The sequence below is a fragment of the Thalia democratica genome, chromosome 3 (genome assembly GCF_965202585.1).
Source record: "Thalia democratica chromosome 3, ktThaDemo2.hap1.1, whole genome shotgun sequence".
NCBI classification, from domain to species: domain Eukaryota; kingdom Metazoa; phylum Chordata; class Thaliacea; order Salpida; family Salpidae; genus Thalia; species Thalia democratica.
The window spans coordinates 53,166,263-53,192,944 of NC_139167.1; the positions used below are offsets into that span (position 1 = coordinate 53,166,263).

Below are 26,682 nucleotides of genomic sequence, written 5' to 3' on the forward strand. Positions count from 1 at the left end.
TAGCTTTATTGCTAATATTTAATTTTATTTTATACAAAAAGTTTATAAAATCTTATATATTGTAAAATATACTTGCCTGTTAAATATTTAAAATCAATTAATTTAGTTTATAACAGTAACAGTATTTCTTATTAGTTCAGTATCTGTGTTAAAAATAGAGAGAAAATAAGTTGTCGAATAAAAATAAATAAGTGAGCTAATTAGTTGTGAAACTAAACAAATCTCATTTAAAACATTTATCAGTTGAATAAACAGAACAAAATAAATTTATTGTTTAAAATTAACCTAAAATATTGTAGCTACTACAGACAACTTAGTTTAAACAATACTCAACTAATTTAGCAGCAAAACTACTATATTGAAAAGAAAGCACCTAATTATAATTGGTAAAAGTTCAACTGCAATTTGTTGAAATTTCACCTTTTGTATTTTTACAACTTTTCAAAAATAATTCTCTAATACAGATCGTCGTCATCTGAATAAACTTTGTTTTCAAGCACATCTTCTCTGACCTCGGCTGATAAAAAATTAAAATTAATTAAAAAATAAGTTGTACTCTTGTGTCTAGTGTAAATAACAGTTCATTTAATTTTAGTGTTATAGTCGTTTCTACAATCAATAAGAAGCAGTTTTTTAGTATTTTTCGAGTATAAAACTCATTCTGTACAGTGAACTATATAAGTATTACAATAAAATAAAGAATTAAAATATAGTTGAAACTATTTCAATGTCTAGATTTACCATAAATATAAAATAAGTCTTAATAAAATCTTAATTAAAAAGTTAATTTATTTAACTAACACATGTTACTGTATGTTAAGAGGAGTACTGTGTAAATTTGTTATTATTATATAACCCAATTATCTTAATTAGCTAAGATCTCTATTAGAAAACGATTAACTTTGAACTTTGAATAGTAAATGTTATTCCTTAATTTTTGCTACTAAAATATTTAATATTTTTAAGAAACAATATTTTAAATCTTATAAATATATGAATTTATGTTTATTATTGTGGATTAAAACAATATATTATTTTTCGCTGATTAAGAAAAATTCAGACACAGAAATATACTTATTTTTATGCCTTGCAACAAATGTAGAATCACTAACTTTTAGCTGGAACTGTTTTCTTAGATTTTACAATCACATCACGTAAGTTGCATTTTTCCTTTATATTTGCCTTGTTACAAATTACTGATCCAATTATTGACGACCTTAAAAACACATCTATAGTAAAAATATCACTCATTATACTAGTGCAAAAAATAATTTTTCTTTTAAGTCTTACAGAATATAAGTATGTACATAGTTATACAAGTAAAAACAAATTTGAAAATTACAGTTAAATAAAACTAACGACGTTTTTCTACGTCAACTTATTTCTTAATCTGAGCAAGTAGTTTCTGTTTATTTATCAAGTTTTCACTAATATTCTGAGTGAAGCACAAGTTCAGTTAAAAATACATTTTGAATTTATGTTTGGTAATAGGAATATTATACGAACTTAAAAATTAAAACAACAAATTACATCTGCAATTGGAATTATGTCATCTGGTGGGAGGTCGTTAAAAAGTCTATATGGTAAAATAAAATTTAGATGACACCCAATTCAAAAAGCCAATTCTTACAAAAAAAAGTCTTAACAAAAGTTTTTTAAGAATAAAATAAAAATTTGAAAATATATCCCATGTTTGATAATAAGTATTCAATGTTTTTCGACTTTAGACCCAAAAACCTCAAAAAAAAAATCAAAACTTTAAAAAGGTACACTTTATGTATACATAAAAACTTTTGTTTAAGCTAATTCTAGGAAAATTAAAGCAAGGTTCTTACAATGTGAATTTAGAGTTACAGATGTCGAAGTTTCATTTTTTTATTGAAAAGTGGTCGAAAATACCATTTAGATTCGCTTTTACAATTATCTTAATAAATTATGAAAAACCAATAATATTTTATAACAATACTTTAAATTTCACAACTACTAAGCAGGAAACATTCTACAGTAATCTAAATATACACATGGTTGCCACAGATCAAGCTGAGAAAAATTTCCTGAATTTTTACTAAAATTTTCCTGACTTTTCTAAATCAAACTCTTAATTTAAACTTATTCTAAAATACATAATCTAATACTTAAAACTATATAAAGCTTTCAATCTAGTTTTATTACAAGTTAAAACAACAGTTTTTTTTTTGCTTTCAATCATCAAACTTCCATTACATCACTTGAACCATCTGTGTATTATTGATGTACTTGCATTAAACAGCTCTATCAGCAAAATACTCACAAAATCTATCAGCAATATACCTTACAAACACAGCTTGTCTAAAAAATTACACAATATTTTAGCATTTCCTAGCATAAATGTAACTACATAAATCGAAAGACATATAAGAAAATTTTTCATTGGAAACCTTAAATTAATAACGAGCTTTACAACTAAAATCTTAAAACAATAATGAAATTTTACAATTAAAACCTTAAAACAATAAAGAACTTAATCAAACGCTATTATTTTTATTATATTTACTAAAATTTATTTTTTCCGTTTCTTTATTAGCAATTCAATTTATTCATCTAATGAAGATATGGTTTCCTTCATCTGGTCCCCTCTCTCTTATAACTTTTTTTAAATATTTAAACAACTTAAAAAAAAACTTTATAGAGGTAAAGTATACACATCAACTTGTTACATAAAATACTAAACTAACTGCTTAGTTATAAAGAACCCAATTACTAACTGAAACAAAAAACACTTTGATTCCAAAATTATGCTAAATAAACTTATGTGCATATATCAGTTTCACTATGGAAGTGTCCTTGCAACAGATCATCAATACTAAAAAATTTATAAAAACTGCTTGTTCAATTAGGGTAGTTGTTCAATTTGTTAATAGAAAAGAGTTGCAGTTTTATAAAGGATATCTTATTAATTTATAACAGATGAAGGCATTGGAAATTAAAAAATTCAGTAAATTTCTAGAAAAATTTTGCAATTTTTGTCTGACTTTAAAGGATTTTTAATTAAATTTTTACCATTTGAAAGCTTTGGAATTTAGGAATTTTGTAAATTTAAATAGACAAAATCTGAATTTTATAAAACTTTGTCAAATTTCCTGACTTTTTTTCAAAAACCCCCATTTCTTCCTGACTTTTGTCATTTTTTTTTAGTTTTTCCTGACCGTGTTGCAACCCTGTGTACAAGCTACTACAATACAAAACGTATGTTAAATCTGCCTCAAAAATAGAACACAAAGATAGGAAAAAGCATGTAGGATTTTTTTTAGAAAGCTACTATTTAAAGACTGAAAAATTTAGATTTTGCAGGGAGTTTTCATTTATTTTGCAGATTTTTAAACATCAAATTTTCAGGCTACTTGAAAATTTAACTATTTAAAAGATATATAAATCCTCGTTGTTCAGAATTTCAAATTTATTATTTCAAGTTAATTAGGGACCATTGCTCGTTGTTATATAAATATAAATAACTTTTGTGTAAAACAACATAAACGCCTAAGACTTTAAAACATTGAAAATATTACATTTAAACGATAAATTTTGAGCAACATTCTCATTTTTTTTACTAATTATTGTTCAAGACCTTACTGAGTTTTTTGTTGTTGTTTTATGAATAAGTCATAACTATATTGAGTAAAACGGTGTTAAAAAGCTTAAGATTTTAAAATATTAAGTATATTACTTTTGAAAAATCAATTTTGCGAAATTTTTAAACATCTTTTACTTATAACTGTTAAAAAACTTTTTAATATTTATCTTTCAACACAAAATATAACAAACCCGTCTTCAATAGTGACGTCATCAAGGAGTATGGAGTTGCTTATTGTGACGTTGTTGCCAATTTTGCAGCACTTTCCGATGACACTTCTTTTCACTTTGGACTTGTTGCCGACCGAAGTTCCTTCTGACACCAAACACTCGGCTGAAACCTGTTTGAAAATAGAATTTTCTCACAATCTATTTTTCTAAACTTGAATTTCTAATTTTTTTTAATTGTAATTTTTCATTAGACTGAAAATATTTCATAAAAAATGTTGGACGCAATATTTATGTTGCATGAAATCTAATTGAAAACAATAAGTCATGAGAACAAATGATAATATCAAGTTAAGCCGTAAATCCGAGGTCAAAAACAAATATAAGTTTTTAATGTTCATGATAACAAAATTTTAAACAGTGAACGTTATCAAATAATAAATTACAAAACTATCATTCTTAACAAAAGTGGTGCTTTGTCATCAATCACTGTTCTCAATTTAAAATTTACTAAATTTTAATCAAAAATCAACAATAACTAACCATGCTTTTCTCGCCGACTTTCACTGAAGAGTGGCATTTGTCTCCTTCGCTTTTTTCGTTCAAACCGAAATTCTTCACCAAGAAGCTGTCCTGCCTGAACATCTGTTTGTATTTTTATATCTTTAACAAACAAAAAATATGAAAATAAAAAGTTATAAAAAATTGCAATTTAAAATTAAAACAACACCTTATATTGATACTTGAGTCATAATGTTTTATAATATAAAAAATAGAACTAAAGTTATTAAAAAAAACTTTCCGTTATATAAAAAACTGTTTTTTTCAGAAAACATCAAAAAAAATATATCCACAGTTAACTAAATAATTTTATAATGTCTAACTAAAAATTACAAGCAGTCCTCAACGGTTAAATGACAATTCAAATTCTCAAATAAGTTTTTTCAAGAAACTATATTTCTAAAGATGATATATATTTGAAAAAATAAAAAAAAAACGTATGAAGGTTTTCTTACTATTATCTAAAAGCCGTTTTATACTTTTTTGTAGAATTTTAAATAATTTTTCATATATTTCGAAACTTATTTTCGCTATACCTCAAAAAACAACTTAAAACTTTTCAAAAAAAAATGGCTTGTAGATATTAATAAGACTTAACTATGCAGGTTTAGTTTCTTTTAAATATACACCATTTTTGAGTTGTGGCCCTTTAAATGTTTTTTAAAGAATTTAAATTGTCCGAAATTGAATGCACCCGTCCTCCACTTTAAACATCAGATATTTTTCGAAGGTTTTACATGGTTGCCACACTTAATTGGAAACATTTTCCGGATAATTTTACAAGTAAAGTCACATCTCGCAAATCTACGCACTCGTTTGGTAACGCCTCAAAAATACAAAAAAAAAAAGAAACAATTTCAATATTGTAAAATTATTGTATGTACTTAGTTGAGAAGTTATTTAACTTTTTATATATTTTAAGAAAATTAAAAGTAAACATTTTGAGAAATATAAGAGTAGATAGATTTTTAGTTAACTTTTTATTATTATTAGTTTATGCCTTCTATAGGGAACCTGTTAAACTATATGGCTTTGCTCTTTATATTTTAAGTGTCTCAGCCTTCTCTATACCTTTAAACTAAACAAAGTACAATTAAAAAAATATTTATTGCAAAAAGTTTAATTTTAACTAAAAATCTCCTATTTCTTGAAATATTTTTCTTTAATACCATGCAAGACAAGTTTAATGTTTGGTAGGCAAGGAACAAAGAAAAAAAAAATAACACTTTGTTTACATATAAACAAACTTTTCACATATAAAACTGTTTTTGTACATAAAAAAAATGAGGAAGTCCCCAAAATTTAGTTAAACAAATACATTATAAAAAAACAGCCAACACAGTAGGTATATTTGCTACCTCTCGTTTAGTTACGCACTTTTGCTGTAAACACTATGTGCGTAGGTTCGCGAGAAGTAACTGTAAACTAAATTTTTTGAAAAACTGACAATTCATCATTTATACAGGGTTGCCAAAGGTTTTTGTAAATTTCCTTCAGGTTTTCTGAATTTCTTCCAGGTTATTAAAAAATAAGTCTTTTGATCTAAGTTTAGCATAAAATTAACTTAAAGTTAAAAAAAATGTCTTCAAAAGTATAAAAACATTAAAATGATACTGTAAAACTACTTAAAATGTAATTTATATAAAAAAAAATTCAAAAAATCTTAATTATCATAAAATATTTTTCGTAACTAGTTAAAATTTCTGTACTATAGATGTAAAAATAGTTTAAAATTTCAGGTTTTCTGGTGATAATTGTTCGAAATTCCAGGTTTTAATCAAAATTTTACACATTACAGTTTTTTTTACCAAAATTGTCAAATTCTAGGTTTTTCGGCAACCTTATTTTAGCGTAGGTGCAAATGTTGTCAAAAAACCATTTTTTATTGCAAATTAAGGAAAAACTCTTTTTACAGAACCTATGTTTTAAGGTCATAGAGAGATAAATCACTTTTTAACTTTTGATCTTATTTTTTAGCTTTTTAACTTAGTAACAAGTTTTTTTTTACAGATTTTTAATATTCAAAACAGTTTTTAAGATATAGCCGCTTAAAGTTGGAGAATACAGTAGGTCCTTTATTGGAGGCGTAAACTAAAAAGGCGTAGAAAAACAACTTCTCTAAAAATATATCTCCTTCTACGTTTTTGAGATAAATGCCTCAAGTTTTAATGTTATTTGCAATATTTAGCAAAACATTTTGAATCAAATTTTTAAAAGGGTTAAAAAAAGGAGTAATAAAAAAAATTGTTTTAGTTTTTTTTTAATCTGTAAAAAGCAACTTTTAGCTTAGTTTAAACTGTCCAAAGTAAGATTATGTAGTGAAAATACAGGATTTAAGCCCTCTATGCTCTTAAGTTTGTTTACCTCTGAACATTTAAATAGAGAATTTAAATGCTAATTAATAAATTTAAATATAACATCATTGTGAAGTTTTGATATTAAAGTTTAGCTTAGGACTATAAAAAATTGGAATTTAAAGCATTCTTTGAACAGACTTAGGAAATTCTAAAGACTTAAGAATTTTAAACCTGTATGCATTATACCTATATTTGTTATCTAATTAATTTTTTTGATTTAACATACCCAAAACATTTCATTGGATACAACACATGCACTTAAACTAAATACAGTAAATATTAAACAAATAACCAGTCTGCTGGTTTGCATAAAATATGCTTAAATTAAACTTATAAACTATACTTAATAAGTTACCAAAAATGTATTAAGAATGATTAAATACCTTTAAACTAATTTGAGTAAAACTATTACGATACTTGTTTATATTATCAAAAAACAAACTAACCAGTCTGTTTACTTGGACGAAGGAAGCTTAAAGTAAGATAATAAACTAAATTGAAAAAGATATCTAACTAAAAACTTAAAGCTATTAAAGAAATTTATCTATACTACCAAGCTGCCAACTGACCAGTCTGTTAGCTTGCACGAACGACGCCAGCGTGTTGACGCAGATCGTCTGCTCCTCGTCACAATCCTCGCCCTCGTCACCCGACGCCACGTAAGCGTGCAGCTTCAACACGTCATCGCGACACGCCTCGCTGATCTGCGCCACGTTGTACTCGTCACGCTCCGACGCGTTCGCTTTGACCCAGTTTATCAGCGCTGCGTGATTGGTTGGTTTTGTTTGAATTCGAATATGTTACAGGAGTCGATAATTGCCAGGAAAAAGTAAAAGTTTAATAGTCAAACATTGTAAATCCTATTCAGCAATTTCCCATTAAAAAAGTTTGGCATCTATTTTTCAAAGACAATAAAGTAATCAAACTGGATAGAAGTATCTTACTGTTTTTGTAACAAAAGCAAATGCTCGAAAATACTTAAGTTAAATTTCATCTATAAATCAACTTGCTTTGTTGATCAGCTTATTATATTTTAACCAAATTTACAAATTATAAATTAATTTTATCAATTGAAAAGAGTACAAAAGTTTTACCGAAAAGCTTTGTATAAAACGGAAATAAAATGAATATATTGATATTTTTATTGTAAATTGTTTTTAAAAACTTATAAAAGCCTTCCTGCAGTTATGTAAAAAATTCAAGTTTTTTGCTAAATCAAAGTTTGAAAAAATAAAACTTTAACTATTTTAAACATAAATTTGAGCCATGATTCATTCAAAAATATTTTTGTTAAGCGGACAAATAAAATTGATTTTAGCTAACATTTATTAATTACTTTTGTTAGCAACTAATTCTAAATGAAATTTGGAGTAAGTAAACAGTTAGAGGTTTCATCAGAAAATATTCAATTAATACCAATTAGCATAATAAGTAAAATTTGTTAGGGATAAATTAACAGTTTATACTTACATAATTATGAATTAATTAATTAGTAATTAAATAAGTTAAGCAAACGTATATATATAAAATAAAAAAAACAAGAAATATAATAGAATAAGCGAAAAACAACAATCATAACAACTTAAAAAAATTATATTTATAAACGTACTGTTGCTTGCATAAATTAGGTTTAAACGTTTTTATAAATAAAGATAAAGTGTATACCGGCAGAACGTCCCATAGATTTATATTATAAGAGACCAACATATTTAAAAATCCCTTAGAAGTTGAATGGACATGGGTTTGAAAAAACCATTTAACAGGTCATTGGCGATTGCCGAACACTTATTAAACTATTATGATTAAACCAAGAATTATAGTGATAGTCATTTTTTAATTATAAGTGAAGCACGTAATGATTATCATCAAAGTGTCTTAGAGTCTTTATTTATAAAACGTTTAAACCTAATTTATGCAAGCAACAGTACGATTATAAATATAATTCTTTTAAGTTGTTATGATTGTTGTTTTTCGCTTATTTTATTATACTTATTGTTTGTTGTATTTTTATATTTATACGTTTGCTTATCTTAGTTAAATTACTATTTAATTTATTTATAATTATTGTAGGATAATTAGACTATAGCTCATTTTAGTGTTTATGTTTATACTTGTTTTCTTTTCAGATTTTACATTGTTAATAAATTATTAAACTAAATTGACAAGGAGTTATTCTTCATGTAAAATCTTATCAACAATCTGAGAAAAGTAAAATGGTTATAGTAAAGTGCTTAATTCGTGGATGCGAGTTCCAGACGCCAGATCTATCCGGTGATGTTGTGAGTAGCCTTCTCAACCTCCACAAAGTGGAGCGTCAGCAAAACTCTGAGTTATCCAATAATGGAGTAATGCCAAATGCACCTCTATTGATTCGACCAAGGGTTGACCGGGGGACCAGCCAAGAGACATGGCTTGCTTTCATTCGGAGGTGGGAGGTATTCAAGATTGGTTCGAATATAAGCAACCAAAACGCAAGCATACAGCTTTTTCAGTGTGCGCAGGACAAGCTTGGAGATCTTATGTTAGCAAGTGATCCTCGACTGATGACCAAATCAGAAAGTTACGTTTCTAAACTGATGGAGTCGATTTGATATAATTTCCTTTATTGAAAGTAAAGAAATGGGACGCCATGCAACTGAGAATTCGCGGACCATATCTGCAGTCTCTTCCTTTCAACGTCAGAAGAAGGGACGTGTCAATATAGGAGATAAGTCTCAACATGTTCCGTGCCAGAACTGTAAAAGGCTTTTCTATCCTTTCAACGAAAAAAGTAACCAAAATAAAAAGCCTTTCAGATATTGTTTATCTTGTTGGCGTAGTCAATCAAAAAGGGTTAATGCTGTTCAAATCCAAGCTGATCGTTCTGATTTTATGCAACAAGATACCCAAATAATGTCACTACACGCAAGTAAAAGAATCATGTTGAATAACACCATATTCAGCAAGAAGTCCTTGCGTAAAGCCAAGGCAACGACTGATCATCCTCGTGCATCAGTCAAGATTGCTAGACATGGCACAAACAAGTTTGCATGGGTAAGTGCTTTAGCTGATACTGGAGCACAGTCGAACCTTTGGGGGTGGAAAAACTTTCAGGAGGCTGGTTTTTGTAAGAAGGATTTAATGCCTGTATCCATCACAATTCGGGCTGCCAATAAAATTCCTATTAACATTCTAGGGGCTTTTAAAGCGACTTTCAGCGGAATGTCTCCAAAGAAGGAGGTTATCAGATGTGATGGAATTGTTTATGTAAGCGATTCAGTGACCGGATTCTTTCTCTCCTATGAAACCATGGTTGACCTCCTGATTATTAATAAAGATTTTCCCACCATTGGATCTCAACTGCCTCATCAGCATTCTGAAGTTGCTGTAAGTTCAAATGAAAATGATCCGAACAGACTGGACTCGCATAAAAATGTGACCTGTGATTGCCCGCCAAGGAGTAGAGTGCCAGACCGACCAAACAAACTTCCGTTTGAGGCAACAAATACAAACGTTAGCAAAATGCGTGATTGGCTCTTACAAAGGTACGCAGCTTCAACGTTTAATGTATGTCCACATAAATTACTTCAGCAAATGAGTGGGTCTCCACTTGAGATACATTTGGAGAATGATGCTAAACCACGTGCTTGTCATACAACAGCTCACGTGCCAATTCATTGGCAGAAACAGGTTGAAGCAGATCTCATTCGAGATGTGAGGTTGGGTGTTTTAGAACGTGTCCCATTTGGTGAACCTGTAAGCTGGTGTCACCGCATGGTGGTCACCAGGAAACAGGATAGGTCACCTAGGAGGACAGTAGATCTCTCACCACTTAACAAGTATTGCAAGAGGGAGACGTGCGCTACAGATACTCCGTTTAAACTAGCGCGCAGAATTCCAAAGGGAACGTTCAAGACTGTAACAGATGCATGGAACGGGTATCATGGAGTTCCACTGAGAGAAAGTGATAAACACCTCACTACATTTATCACTCCGTTTGGCAGGTTCCGATATACTAGAGCACCTCAAGGCTTTGTATCATCTGGTGATGGTTACAATCGACGGTTTGCAGCTATTTTATCTGATTTTGAAAGACAGGAGAGGTGTGTTGATGACACCATATTTTTTGATTCAGAATTAGAGTGTCACTGGTGGCGAACAATAGATTTTCTGTCAAAAGTTGGCAATGCAGGCATCATTCTAAATCCCAAAAAGTTCCAGTTTTGTCAAAAGTCCGTTGATTTTGCTGGATTTAGAATTTCTGATGAACGTATAGAACCTTTGCCCAAACACTGGATTCCATTCGCAATTTCCCAACCCCAAAGTCTGCCACAGATATACGCAGCTGGTTTGGTCTGATAAATCAAGTCGCAAATTATGCCAAACTTCGTAAAGTCATGGCACCGTTTAGAGATTTTCTCAGTCCAAAATGTAAGTTTATGTGGACAGAAAAATTAAACCAATCATTTAATGAATCAAAAGAGATAATCATTGACGCAATAAAGAGCGGTGTTCAAATTTTTGATCTTGGGAAACTGACTTGTCTTAGACCAGACTGGTCAAAGCAAGGATTGGGCTACTTCCTTATGCAGAAACACTGCAAATGCAATAGCCGGTTACCAGATTGCTGCACCACCGGCTGGAAAGTGACGCTTGCAGGTTCAAGGTTTCTGAATGGGGCAGAAAAGAATTATGCTGCCATAGAAGGGGAGTCGCTTGCTATTGCTTGGTCATTAGAACAGACAAAGTATTTCACTAAGGGCTGCAAAGATCTTGTGGTTGTTACGGATCATAAAACACTGGTAAAGATTTTTGGTGATCGCACCTTAAACGAAATTCACAACACGCGCATTTTTAGGCTCAAACAACGTACTTTGCCATGGCTTTTTCAAATGCATTACATGCCAGGTAAAACTAATCTAGCGGCAGATGCTGCATCGCGTTATCCAAGCTCGATTAATGAAGTTAATTCACATGATAATGATTTGACTAACGAATCACTTCTAATTGCTTCATTGAGTAATGAAGTATGCCATTCAATGGCAATCACTTGGGAGGAAATTGTAGAAGAGACACTAAATGACAAAGTTCTTTCAAGAGTATCCAGGTGTATTGAGGAAGGTCGAAGCTTGAAACATGATGAATCTTTGTCAGCATATTTTAGATACGATGATGCATTGTACTTAAGTGATGGGGCTATACTTTACAAGGACAGAGTAGTAATCCCCGTCAGTTTACGATATCGGGTCCTCAACAAGTTACACTCGGCGCACCAAGGAGTCACATCAATGCATAGTCGTGCCCAACAGATTGTCTTCTGGCCTGGTATTACACAAGACATTGAAGCAATTCGGGCCAATTGTCAAAGCTGCAACCGCAATTCACCTTCTCAACCATCATTGCCACAAGAAGCATCTGATCCTCCTACAAACCCTTTTGAAAAAATATTCGCAGATTTTTTCCAGTTTGCCGGAAACAATTTTTTGGTAGTCGGTGATAGGTTGTCGGGTTGGTCAGAAATATTTTCCACACCCAGCAGAACCTCTCAGGCAGGTTCGCGTGGGTTGATTAAGTGCCTCCGAGTTTTGTTTTTCAGGTTTGGAGTACCCGAGGAAATATCGAGTGATGGTGGACCGGAATTTACGTCCAGTGCAACAAAGGAATTCCTTAAAACCTGGGATGTCACGCATCGAATATCTTCAGCTTACTATCCAAGATCAAACGGCAGAGCGGAAGTAGCCGTCAAACAGGTAAAAAGGTTGCTAAGATCAAATGTTGACGCTTCAGGAAGTCTGGACAATGACAAGTTTTTAAGTGCGTTGCTCCATCTGAGAAATACTCCTGATAGCAATTGTCAAGTGTCTCCAGCCGAGATCATATATGGACGTCAGCTGCGAGATAGTTTCTCATTCTTAAACAAACTTGACAAATTCTCCAATCCTAATGTGCGACCCATGTGGAGAAAAGCATGGAAGCTTAAGGAAGAGGCGCTCCGTACAAGATTTGTTAAGAATTCTGAAGTACTTAACCAAAGAGCCAGGGATTTGCGACCTCTCTATGTTGGCAGTAGGTGTCTACTACAGAACCAGAGTGGCACTCATCCACGTAAATGGGACAGAAGCGGAGTGATAATGGAGGTGCTTCCACATGATCAGTATGTAGTCAGAGTTGATGGTTCACGGAGACTTACTCGGAGGAACAGAAAATTTTTAAGGATGTACAACCCAGCCTCAACAAGCATTGAAGCAAAAACTTCCCATGGTTGGAGCAGTAATTTACCAAGCTCACATGAGTGCAATGTTGGTCCTCAACGTCCTGATTCTTCTGTAAAGATTACAGAGGATTCCAACAGTGCCAATAGTGGTAAAACCAGTGAGGTTGAAGCGGATCATGAAGAGGTTGGGGAAGAGTACATTCCTGCTCCTATAGTTCCCAAAAAAAAATAAGGTGCCGCTTGCTTTGCGTAGGTTGAAAGACTTCAATGCGCCAGGGAGGCTTGAAAGTGGAGTACTCCAAAGTAGAAATCACCGTAAGTGAAGTCTGCTTGTTCCTGTTTATACAAAAGTTTGTGCTGAGTGTTCAATTGATGCTGATATAATGATTGCTGAGCCAGGAAGGATTCAGCGTGGAATAGCATGAATTTGTATTTTTTTGGATTTATTTAGTGCGTTTTATTGCAGTTTTGGTTTTCTTCAAATAAATCCCTTGTTTAAAGATTTTTTATTTAAGTCAATTGAGTTTTTTTTTTTAAATTTAGTTTCATCTTAGTAAAATATTTTTGTTACTTGTTTAAATCCCCTCTTGACGAGCTATGTCATTGCCTTAAACTTGTTATTATCTTTAATGAGCTGGAGGGGCTGTAGGATAATTAGACTATAGCTCATTTTAGTGTTTATGTTTATACTTGTTTTCTTTTCAGATTTTACATTGTTAATAAATTATTAAACTAAATTGACAAGGAGTTATTCTTCAATTATGCTATTATAACTTGTTAATCTATCTCTAATTTATTTTGCTTAATTATACTAATTGTTAATAATTGAATATTTTTTGATGAAACCTCTAACTTTTTACTAACTTAAAATTTGTTGCTAACAAAAGCAATTGATAAAAGTTAGCTGAAATCGATTTTATTTGCTGCTTAATAAAAATGTTTTTTGAATGAATCATGTCTCAAAGTTCTGTTTAATATATGTAGTAAAAAAAGTTATACATTAGATTTAATTATTCTATTTAACTAGTACAAAAATCTAACCATTTTCTTGTTGGTAAAATGGGCCTTGTTCATCGATATCTTTTGAATTATTCGAAATAAATTCGTTGATTTTGTACTGCTTGTCCAATACCTTAGGTAGAAGCTCTTTTCTTAAACTCTGATATGATGATCTGTTTGAATAAAAAAATTGCAAATTTAAAGAAGTATTCATAATATCATATATATACAGGGTGGGCCAAAAGTTCTTGGACTAATTCAAAAACGCTTTATTAGCAAAAAAACAAAATACAAATGAAATTAATGGCATAGAGGGGTTAGTAAGGCACTTTTTTACACGTTGGTGTCATTTTTAAGATTTCTAACTTAACTAACAATTACTTTTTACCGTTTCTTATAACAGGGTTGCCACTCTCTGAGTCAAAAAAAATCTGCTTTAAGTGACTAAAAACTACCCAGAGTTATACAATTTTTTAAAAAATCCTAGAATTTTTTTTTTTGCATCTGGCGCAAACTACTTATACCTCATGTTCTTTTTTTCTCAATAAAATGTTTGTGAATACTTCTGCATTAGATGCTCACTAAACTTATGAGAAATACTATTTTAGAAGGCTCAACGTTAAAAGTTTATGTAATAAAATAAAGTTTGAATTTTAAAAAGACATTTCGATTGACTAAATTTAATTCTATCACATAAAGTACAGTACTCACTTGCATAAACAAACTTAAATAATGATAAGCATAGATTTCAGATTTAAAATTAAAACTACAATGTTATTTGTATGAATAATGAAGATCTAGCCGCAAAGCTAAAAAGAATTTAAAACAAGTATTTCTAAATTAATAAAAGTCATGTTCTTGAACAAAACTTGGTAAATAAAATAACAAAATATTGAAACTGGACCAAATAGATCTCATTCTAGATCTAGAAAAAAATCTGCCCTGAGATTTTTAAGAAATTTTAATACTATCCCGAGTTTTTTATAAAAAATCAAAACTACCTTGAGTCATCTTGAGTTAAAAAAAAATCAAAATATCCTAGTTATCCTGATTTACCCTGAGATTTTCTAAAATTTCAAAACATGCTGAGTTTCCTGGAAGTGTGGCAACCTTGTTATAATAAAAACTAGTTTTTTGAGATATGAGGACAAAGTCGGACAGTTCAGTAGGATCTTTTTGGAAGGGCGAAGTGAAAAAAACTTAGAAACTTTTTACAAAAATAATTTATCTCAAAACTTGATAAAATGTTTTGTGTTGTATTAAAAATGGTTTATAATTTATACTTTAAGCTTTAGTACAAGAGTCAATATTATTTTTTGTAAAAAAAAATGTCTTTAAAAAAATACAAAGCATATAAAAATAATAATTAAGAAGTATGAATAAAAATCTGTTTTTACAAGCAAGTAATTTTTTGTAAATGATCATAAAGTTAATCATTCAAATATCTAAATACTAAATACCAGTAATCGTCAAAGTGTGCACCTGTGCACACTATTGTGCAAAGAATTATTTTTTTTACTGTGAAAATAAAATTTTGTAAGGTTAAAAAAAGTTTTTTAGATAAGGCTAGTTTTGTCTATTTCTTTAGGAAAATATATTTATAACATATAAAAACAGTTTTTAAACCATTATTTTTACACTAAGGCACTCAAAGCATAAAAACTGGTATTATTTAATAATAATTACATATTTTTTATAGTCTAGTGTGCACAGAGTTTATTTCCCATTAATTTAGTGTGTACAGCTTTTGAATAGGTTGAAGACCACTGCTATATACATTCAAACAACTTTAGTTTTTGTACAGAAAAATTTATGGATAATTACTGATTGAAACTTACAAAAAAAGTTACTATAAATATATGTTAATAAAAACTTAGAAACAATTAAATTTAAAATCTTTACAATTTTTTTCTAATTAATTTAGAAAAAAATGACTAAAAAAAACAATCGAGCGTGATTTAAAGTAAAAAAGATTACAAAAATTAAGATAAATCAGATATAACTGTTCAAAATATAAGTCAAGTGTTTGTTAATAAAAGATCCTAGTGAAACAAGTTCACTAGAGTATTTAATAAAAACAAATTATACAGTACTTGTTTTATTATACCGACATATGTTTCTGTGTGTAAATTCGTTAACACACAGAAACATATGTCGGTATAATAAAAGAAGTACTGTACAATTAGTTTTTATGATAAATCAGATATATAAGTGAAATACTATCAAAATCTAAAATCTCATAATCACGCGGTCATTTCTACAAAACATTTATAAGATAAAATCAATAATACAACGCCTTACTAACTCTAGCGTCTCAAAATAATCCAAAAGCTCCTTCTTCAATATGTACAGATGCACGTCTTCCAAATCCGCTCTTGCTTCGTAATGGTTAAACTTACTTGATCTGTTCTTCAAGTTCAACTGAAAATCCTGTTTCGAATAACAACATCAAATTAGTACAAACAAAAACTACAGCTGTAAAGCTTTGAAAAGTATGCATACATTAAATTGGTAAATATTTCAAAAAAGTTATTTCAGATTATTAAATACATCTATGTTTGCTTCAACAAGATGCTTGTTTTTATATACTTATCAAAACTGAATTGTTATTTTTTATATGTAGAGAACAACGTTAAATATGAAAAGTTACAAATAGCCATAAATAAATTATAAATCAAGGTAAACTGCATAAAATTTTTATAATCTTTTACATAGAAACAAAAAAGAACGATTTTAATGATCAATTATTAAAAAACGAGTTTAAAAAAATAAAAGATATCAAAACGACTTTAAGTAAAATAATGTATAAAAACTTGTATTTTAAAATCATGTATGGAATTTTTGTATGCATTTTTTGTACACATGTGTAAAGAATAAACAATTAAAACAAAAATATAAAACAAAAAACACTGGTTAGCGTGACTAAGGTTTTTAAAACATTGAAAAGATTCTATATTTCAACAAAAAGAAACAAACTTCAAAGTTTTTCATATCTTTTTTCAACAAAAGTCTTTTCATGTTTTTTCTTGTGCCATGGACTTCAGATAGTCCGATCACTTCAACATTTCTTTTCTGATCCGGTTCTAAAAATGCATTTAAACAGTTTTTAAATTAATCTCACTCAATTTTTATGAAAATACCGCAAATTTTTTTATCTATTCAGACGTATAAATATTACTTGATAAAAACTGTGAAAGTGTTAAAAGAAGAAATATTCTAGTAGAAAGAGTTTAAAAAAAAAAATCAGGGTTGCCACAGAATCAGCTGAAAAAAGTTTCCTGAATTTTCTAAATTGAGTTCTTAATTAGTGATCTACCGGATCCGGCTGTTTTTTACTTGGATTAAGATCTGGATGGATCCTAATTTATAAAAATGATCCCGATCCAGCAGGATCCTAATATTTTAAAAGATCCGGATCCTAGCTGAATTTTGGTCGGAAACGGATCCAGTATATTGTAATTGGGTTTTTGCTTAGAAAACCTTTATATAGAAATCTTTACTGCTCTTTAGTGTCTTTTAAATTTTTAACAAACCAATTAAGATTGTTATTTTTGACAGTTTTATAACTACTTACTTATGAACATTTATTTTAAAGAATGCATGATATATAACACAAAGTTATATTTCTAAAAATAAACTCTCTCGCATCAAATAGTATTTACACACATGAGGTCATAATTTTTTAAATTTATTTTAAAAATTCAATTAGACCCTGAAACAAAAAGAATTAAGAAAGCAGTACTTTTTATAAAACAACATTAGCAAAATATAGTATTTAGTGATGATAAAATTTCTTACTAAGAGGAATTTAACATCAAATTTCCAAACTTTTTTTCAAAACCCTTAATTTTTTCCTGACTTTTCCAAAATAAATTTTAAATAATATGGTTAAACAAACTTTATATTGATAATGGTAAAGAGTATAAAACATAGCAACTGTATTGTTATAACATTACATACAGGTACAATAGTCAAGTTACCGATAAAAGATATTTATGAATTTGGCGAAAAATGGCAAAAATCAAAATTGAATATTATGATTTCTCTTTTATTTTCAACAATATTGATCTAAAATTTGTACCTTCATTATTACACATATTAGTTTTTTGAAGCTATGCCCATTTTAAATGTGGTAATTTTAGCAATTTTTTTTAAGACCACTATAATTTTTTTTGGCATTACAACCTACATGAATACTTTCCAGTTTAACAAGTACTTTTATCAGATTCATTTTTATTTTAAATTGTGTCAAAAAACTTTTATTGATTTGTACTATCGACTGCGAAACTTTGCTAGGGCAGTAGACTATTTAACATATAAAAAGTATCATATGTACTGTATCTCTTATTTTTTGTTCATTATAGTTCTATCTATTTTTACACATATTTTTTATTTTTTACAATTACTTGTTTCTATTTCATTTTTAGATTTGTCTACATAAAATTTATTTTATTCTGAACTTTATATAGTAATTTATTAACAAGCTAAAAAGCTCTTTGTAATAAAACAGTTTTTCAAACAATATAAATAAGACTCAATTTTTCAGAACAAAATATATTTCATGTTTCTTTCATTAGTTGTATACTAAGCAATACAAATAAAAATTTCAAATCTAACTTATATAGTGAAAATGCAATCAACGTAATTAATAATGATAAAGCAAAGAGTAAACAGTAGCATGAAGAGAAAGAAAAATTTAATAAGAATGCTATGCTATCGAGCACATAAGATCTGTTCAAGAGAATTATTTGATGACGAAATAAAACAGATAAAACTGATAAAAAATAAGAATGGCTATCCACAAGAACTTGTTAATATAATTATAAGTTTACATCTTAATAGTTTGAACAAAATAAAGCCAGCAGGGCCGGAGAAATGCTTGATTCTTTTAGTATTGCCTTATGTCAATAAGACCTCAGGAGTTTTAGAAAGAGAGATTTGTCAATTAGTAAGTAGGACTTATCATTCGGCAAAGCCGATTGTTATTTTCGTATCCAAACTAGTGATGTACCGGACTCACTATCCGGGTCCGGCCGGATATTGCCATTTTTGTCTGATATCCGGATCCGGCCGGATTCTAATTTGAAAAAAGTCTGGATAGGATCCGGCCGGACCCGGATCTAGTTAGTAAAAAAGAGCATACTGAAAAATATACTGAAAAAGAGCATACTGAAAAGTGTTTTTTCAAAAACAAACCCTGTGTAAATTAATAAGAGTCATTTTCGTCAGTTAAAATTAAACACCTACCGTAATTGGCTCATTTTGTACACGTGACTAATTTACATTTGTTTACATTTAAACTATGAAATAAACATTTCATGAAATGCAACTCTTTACATATGTTATAAAATTGAAAACTTTGGAATGAATACTTGCATTATTTATTGTTTAAAGTTGAGCTCAGAGAATATTTAGAGTTAATACGGTTGAATTTACGAGCCAATGAGATACATATGACGAAATGTTTCAAACTAAATACTGATGCAAAAAAAAACATCAGAACATGACAGGCAGTTTATATGTAAGCAGTTAGTTAGTTTGGTGTGTAGCTTGAAGCAAGAAAATATCTTGAACGTTTTTTTGAATGCTTATTTTAAGTAGTGTTTTGTTTTAAAAAAGAATATTTCAACAGGTGTTTAATTGTTTAAACATTTAATCCAGGTTTATAGTTTAATAGTTTATTAAAAATTTTACAATTTCTTGTTTACGAATAGTTTTATTAAATTTTTAGTTTTTTGTTTTAAGTCTTTTGATATAGATTTAAATAGCTTTCAGTTTTTAAAGTGTTACCAAAGTAATTAATAATTTTGTATATGCTAGTATTTCTTGTTGTGTTTTATATAAAAGATTCATCACTCAAAACTGTCGTGTCTGATTATAGAAAGTAGTCTCAGTTAGATTTTAGTGTTTGTTAGATATTAATTAAATAAAGTAGGATTTAACTATGATGGGTAGTACTAATAAGTTAAGTGTACCACAATCAGTCCACAACTTTACTACCAAATTGTCAACCTTTGCTAGCTGCTCTACTGATTATTAGATTAAAGTAATTTTTTCAGTTTTTAAAAACCTCATTCTGACTCAGGCTTGTTTATACTAACTCTAGCTAGTTTTATTGACTTAAACAGTGGCAACCCTGCTAGTTTAAAAAGTTTTGGGAATTTTAGAAAATCTTGGACTGTCTCAGGCTAGTTTAGTTTTTTATAAAAACTCAGGCTAGTTTTCTTTTAGATTTTGAATGAGTTTAAGCTGATCCAGTTTTCAATATTTTGTAATTTTCTAGTGTATTTTCTTCAAGAACTTGATTTCAGATTTTTAATTGTAAATAACACCTAAATTTGTAAACCTTGTGGCTAGCTGTTCTACTTATTATTAGATTAAAGTTCTTTTTTTCAGTTTCTAAAAACCTCATTCTGACTCAGGCTAGTTTATTCTAGCGATGTACCGCACTCACTACCCGGGTCCGGCCGGATTCTAATTTGAAAAAAAGTCCGGATCCGGTTCCAGCCGGACTCTAATTTGAAAAAAAAGTCCGGATCCGGTTTCGGCCGGACTCTAATTTGAAAAAAAAGTCCGGATCCGGTTCTGGCCGGATTCTAATTTGAAAAAAAAATTCCGGATCCGGGTCCGGCCGGACCCGAAATTGTGGGTCCGGTACATCACTAATCCAAACCAATGTTCAGACCTGGAGGAAGAGATCCGATAGCAGAATTTAAACAAAGTATGGTAGTTTACCAGTTTAACTGCTTCTGTAAAGCTAGTTATGTCGGGATGACCTCAAGACAATTTGGCATAAGAATAAAGGAACATATTCCTAAAAGTATCGTTGAATTGTGTAAGAGTAATAAGAAAACTAAATCTATTGAGTAATAAATTTTTCAAAAAGATCTGCTATTGCTGAACACTTAGTAAATAACCTTGATTGTGCTAGTAATTATAATTTAAAAAGATTTAAAATTGTTAAAACTTGTTTTTACATTTCGGATTTAATTAAACTTGAGGCTATTTGTATTTTGTTAAGAAAACCCAAAATGTGTAAACATAAAGATTTTGATTATACTGTTTCGATGTTTTCTTAAATTGTTTTATAAGTCGTTGCTCTGTTTTATTATTTTTTTAGTTGCATTGTAATTATGTATTGTTAATTACTCTTTGCTTTATCATTATTAATTACGTTGATTGCATTTTCACAATATAAGTTAGAGTTGAAATTTTTATTTGTATTGCTTAGTATACAACTGATGAAAGAAGCATGAAATATATTTTGTTCTGAAAAAATGAGTTTTGTTTATATTGTTTGAAAGAATTTATTTAAGTGTCAAATAATGTTTAATTATATAAAACATTTTGATGAAATTTATACAAAACTTCAAAATTAGATGAGCTGTGAGAAGACTTATCTAATAAGTAAAATTGAAACTGATATTCAATGTTGAAATTGAGCAATTAAAAAAAAAGCAAAAATAAATTTTATCAGTAACTCAACTATCGTCATACAGGTTATATGTTATATCCATCACAAGTATTTGTAATATTAAAAGAAAATTGTTAAAGAACCACTATAAAAAATATACATGAGCATAATAAGATATAAAAAAGCGATAATAATGCCGCACCATTTATAATTTTTTAGCAGCTGAACTAATGTCAGCTAATTAATTTTATTAGAGTTGAGCTTGTAACTTCTGTTTCAAAATTTATAAACTGATTGATAAATAAAATTCTAAATATAAATATCATGTTTAAATATCATGCTTTTGATTTACCTAAATTACTTGATTTAACCTAAATTACTCAGCAGATTAAATTAAATTATGCCCATTATCTGGTCTAAGGGTGGGAAAAATTTCGAGTTGGCGGGCCGGATTTCCTAAAAAATATTTTTATTATAAAAAATATTTTTCAGGTCGGGCTTATTAACAAAAAGTCACAGTTAGCAAATTGTAAATAAAATTCAATTATTAAAATTAATTTTGCAACGTTATGTTAATTTAACAACTAATCATGTGTGTTAATATTCGAACCCAGAGCACATTTAAAAGTATTTATTGTTAAAAATACGTCCAGGCTAAAGACTATTCTTGGCCCATCTCTAATTTAGTTCTTAAAAAGTAATAAAATTGCTACTCATTGAAGCAAGAAAGTAGTCTAGCAGAGTTGGTAAAATGCTAATAGTTACTATGGTAATTCAGCAATGAAGCGTATAAACTTTGGTTTGTTTTAAGTTAGTAATTTCACGCTCGAGTAAACAAAGCAGAGCTTTTTAATATGTCTGTAGTCTAGTTCAACAAATTAACCCAAATGACTACAATATAGCCTGAACCAACCGAAGTGTATTGTTAAATTTGAAAAACACAACTTAAAAACTAACTTAAGTTGTAGTGGCAAAAATGTTTAAATACTAATTAAGTTTAAGTAGCGAATGGTGAAAAAAGGTAAGTGGTTTAACTTAAATAAATAATTAAAGCAGGCTGGACAATATTGTCTCTGATGTGGAACTTATATCTATCAGGGAAAATAGCGAAAAAAGGGAAAATTAAATTGCTAATTTTTTAGTAAAAGGAAGCAACTGTTTTTGAAGCTTTTTCACTTTTTAGGTTTTTAGAAAATATTGAGTCAATGTCATCGAATATAAGTAAAAAACTAGCCTCTGAAATTTTTAAAACTTGTCTGAGTTTTCTAAAGAGCTTAATAAAAACAAGTTAAAACTAGCTTGAGCTGATCAATCACAAAAATTTTAATAGCCTTAGTAAGTGGCAGTCTTGTTAAAAAATAAGCCTTCATTTTGTTAAAAACAAAACCCACTTTTATGAAACGCTTTACCGCCGGGCAAATTTTCTTTTACGGCTTGCTGATTGGACGAAAGCAGACACGTGATTGTCGAATCGTGCAATAGGAAGCAGTCGTACAAGTTGTAGAGTCCGTGTGATGTTATCATGTCGCAGTTCACCAGCAGTATGTCGTTTTCTACCTGTAAAATTTATCACAATGTTAAATAAAACCACAATTTAAGACCGTAATTTTTAAAGTTAAAATATTTAAAACTAAAATTTAAGTACGTTAATAATATTAAAAACAGGTGGGGATACTGGAGTTTTTAAATACCAATTCAATGAGAAACACATTCTAAATTTAAAATTTATTCGCAGACGACGTTTCGAATTTTCATCAGTCATTATCAAAAAAATACTGTGCAAAATAAATAAAAATTAGTGTTAAACAACTAAGTATAAAAATTTTAAGTAATACAATATACAAACATTTATAAATTAAAATTATAAACTACAATAAAATAATATGTTACATAAATATTTACACATTGTTAAACTAATATATATCAAACTAATCAAAAATTCTTAGTGTATGGGCAATATCGGCTTAGTTAATTGTTTATATAAAATTGGATTATAACGTTTAATTAGCAGAGCTTCACTTATCAGGGTCTCAAATTTATTTCTAAATTCTTTCAAAATTCCAAAATTATTAACAGTTATTTTTTCATTTTTACAAACATTACAATTGTTAATGTGGTCAGATACAGCTGTTTTGCCTTTTAAATGTTCTTAAGCTCTTTCTACTAATGGTCATGAAGTGAATCCAATATATTGGATACTCTTATCATAAGAGCATTTATACTCATAGACCACGTTGGATTTTAATTCATAGGGTGTCTTATCTTTATTACTGAAGTAATTGCTTATTTTTATTCTGGTAAAAATTACTTTGAATTCTTCGATGTAGTTGTTTAAAAGCTTTTCTAGTTTCTTTTTATACTCATTACTAGATTTTCCAATATAAGGTACCTTTACGATATTTTTGAAGTCTGAGCTAATAGTATAGTCTAAGTTTTAAATTGTTTTTTTCCAAAAATAGTTTAAATATTATTCAAAAATTTATTTTTGAACATGTAGAAGACAGATAAACGTGCTTACAGTTAGTTCATGAGTATAACTTAAAAAAGTTTTGTTCCTGCATAATCGAAAAGCTTTATTAGTTCTTAAAGGGTTAAGATAAGTGATATGGTTAAACATTAAAGTTACACATTTAAAAAAAAAACTAGTCAGATTTTGAAATAAATATGAATTAGCAAACACCCTTTTACAAAGCATATCTCAGCTAGTATGTTAACTTTTTAAATGGTGGAAACTTCAGAAATAAAAGCATAAGATAATCTATTACTCAAGGATATTCATTATGTGTTAAAAATTCTATTTAAAGTAAAACTGATATTTCAATAATTTAGATTTTAGATGGATCATTAAAACCAGTGGCAAAAGACTAAGAGAATGATGGCATAAAAAATATTACCAAAACAAACAACAAATACTAAAACTGTCTAAGAAAAATCTGATGCAAATTATAATGAAATTCATTTAACTGTATAAAAATTAGAATATGAGTGTTTTGAAATGTTAACCAAATTGTTAAGGAATATTACATGAAATTTTCCTTACAAAAAACTATAAAGTGGTTTATTGATTTTAGTTAATCTATAAAATACAAACTTAATCTATAGTTTTTCAATTTAACTAATACTGCTTTATGCATTACTTAAATTTGTTTTACTATTGAAATAAATTTTAGAGACTTAGATTTTATTATAAAACATTGTTATAATACAAGAAAAAATTGTGTCATTAAAAAATAGGTTATTTTTCTAAGTTGAAAAGCATAATCCTTTAAAAAAATAAAACTTAAGTAAACATAAAAATATATTTGATCAATTTAAAACACAATGATAATAAGCCTTTTTTAATATTGTCACTTAAAAAGGTTTAATTTACTATTTTATAAAACAACTACATAATATAATTTTTTAAATACTTAATATTAATTAATACCTTAGTAGACCATAACACAGAAGAATATTAATTTCACATTTTAAAAAGTCTCACGCTTAACAAAAAGTTTATCATTTTAGGTACAAAAGATTTTATGTTCTGTGTTTTAAGGTCGCATAATGCAAAACTAAATTTAACTAAATATTAGAAATAGTTATTCTCAACTAAACAAAAATATATCCTTAGATTTTTTATATTTCTATTAAAAAAAACAAACATTGTTATTTTGCTGCATTTTAAACAGCCGAAGCGAATCTAACGTTCCCTTCTGTTCGCCGATGGAGTCGTCCAAATCGGTGGCAATGACGACAAACTTCTTGTCTATTTTGACGTCCTGAACTGCCCTGTTGATGTCGAATTTCATTTCGTCGGTGGTTATTATTGTTACTTCTGTTGAAAAATTGAAGTTTTGTAATACTTAACGTCATAAGATTTATAAAACTTTTTGGCCTTAGCTTGTGATTACGAAAAAAATTAACTTTTTACCTTATAATTGAAAACTTCATTAAAAAATTTGAAAGAAAAAATAACTCTATTAACTTAATGTCTGTCATCTGTACAATTCAACTATCAACAGGGTTGCCAAATGTATTTAGTAAATTTCTTGGAGATTAAAAAAAAATTTTGGTCCAATTTTAGTATAAAATTAAATTTAATAAAAAGTTTGTCTACAAAAGTATAAAAACAAAAAAAGATAATGCAAAGCTACTTATAACATTTTTTATATAAAAAAAATTAAATGATATAATTTTTTTTTCTTTATTATACATTTTTTGAAACTATGTAACTAAAATTTCGAAACTATACATGCGAAGTTTGTTTAAAATCTCAGGGTTTTCTAGGTATTTTTTGTCTAAATTCTCAAATTACAGGTTTTTCAAGGATTCCAAGTTTTTTGGAAACAATGTAATAAAAAAAAAGTGAAGCAGCTACTAGTACTTAAAAATTATTCAGTAAAACTAAACTAATAAGCAACATGAATAACAATAAGATTTATTAATAATAATAATTTTACAACATTAAATATTTATTTTTATCTTTTTAATTACCAAACAAAACATTGGAAGTTTTAAAAACATAAGTAGCAAAAAGATCTAATATGTTTTGAAATATTGTATACCAAACAGCTTATATGAGTTTAAAATACTGGAGTTAAAATTAATTTCAAATACAAGTGGTAGCTAAACAGTTTTAAATTATTAAATAAGTTAAAATAGTTAATCTATTATTTAGTCCACCTTAAAGTAAAAACTTATGAATTAAAAAATATTTAACTTTTTTATATACAAACAGATATTTCAGTCAGGCTCATAGCATATCAACTTGTTGCAAAGTTTGAAATATAGTTTACATTTAAGGATATAAAGCTACTTTAAATTCATTACAGAAATAGATTTATATTAACAAGTACATATTATCATTAAAGTACAAAAACATTACAAAGCAACAAGAGTCTCAATAATAATTATAAAATATTTAGAAATCATTTATACAGTGCAAAGTTTAAATATGTTTTGAAAAATAAAAACTCTTTAAAGTCATAAAAAAGGAAACATAAAAAAAAACACAGAAAAAACATAGTAAATATGAATAAAAAACTCACCTTCGAATCCCTGCTTTTCGAGCCACTTGACGGGAAACCAGATCAATTTTTTCTTCCCGATGGGCAGCAGGGGTTTGGGGATGTCCAGGTCTGTGGTTCCCTCCCCGCTGTTGCCCGCCAGCACTATCGCGTGTAAAGTCATTATTATAACAGTCTGTGGATAAATTGTTTAGATTTTACAGGTTTTGAAACAACAGTAAAAAGTTGTCAGAACTTTAAGCAGGTTCTGAGCAGACTAATTATAAGATAGTCGTTTTGTAACATTTTATGCTGACATAAAAACGCATTTTGATCAACATTTTTTCAACATATAGTTTGGTTAGTGTACTAGTGACTAGATAATTTAGACTA

At 28.7% G+C, this 26,682-nt stretch overlaps 1 protein-coding gene across 1 annotated transcript; it reads right to left on the reverse strand.

The window, feature by feature from the left end:
* Nucleotides 1-26,481, reverse strand: LOC145831746 (translation initiation factor eIF2B subunit gamma-like). Its single transcript, XM_082939071.1, has 11 exons — nucleotides 26,332-26,481; nucleotides 24,946-25,118; nucleotides 22,693-22,858; nucleotides 16,864-16,970; nucleotides 16,193-16,317; nucleotides 13,930-14,060; nucleotides 7,265-7,458; nucleotides 4,321-4,422; nucleotides 3,802-3,950; nucleotides 1,113-1,216; nucleotides 1-517 (listed from the first exon to the last, which is right to left on the reverse strand). The coding sequence occupies exons 1-11, from the start codon at nucleotides 26,471-26,473 to the stop codon at nucleotides 456-458; spliced, it is 1,455 nt and encodes a 484-aa protein (XP_082795197.1). The 5' UTR covers nucleotides 26,474-26,481; the 3' UTR covers nucleotides 1-455.
* Between the last annotated feature and the right edge of the window lie 201 nt (nucleotides 26,482-26,682).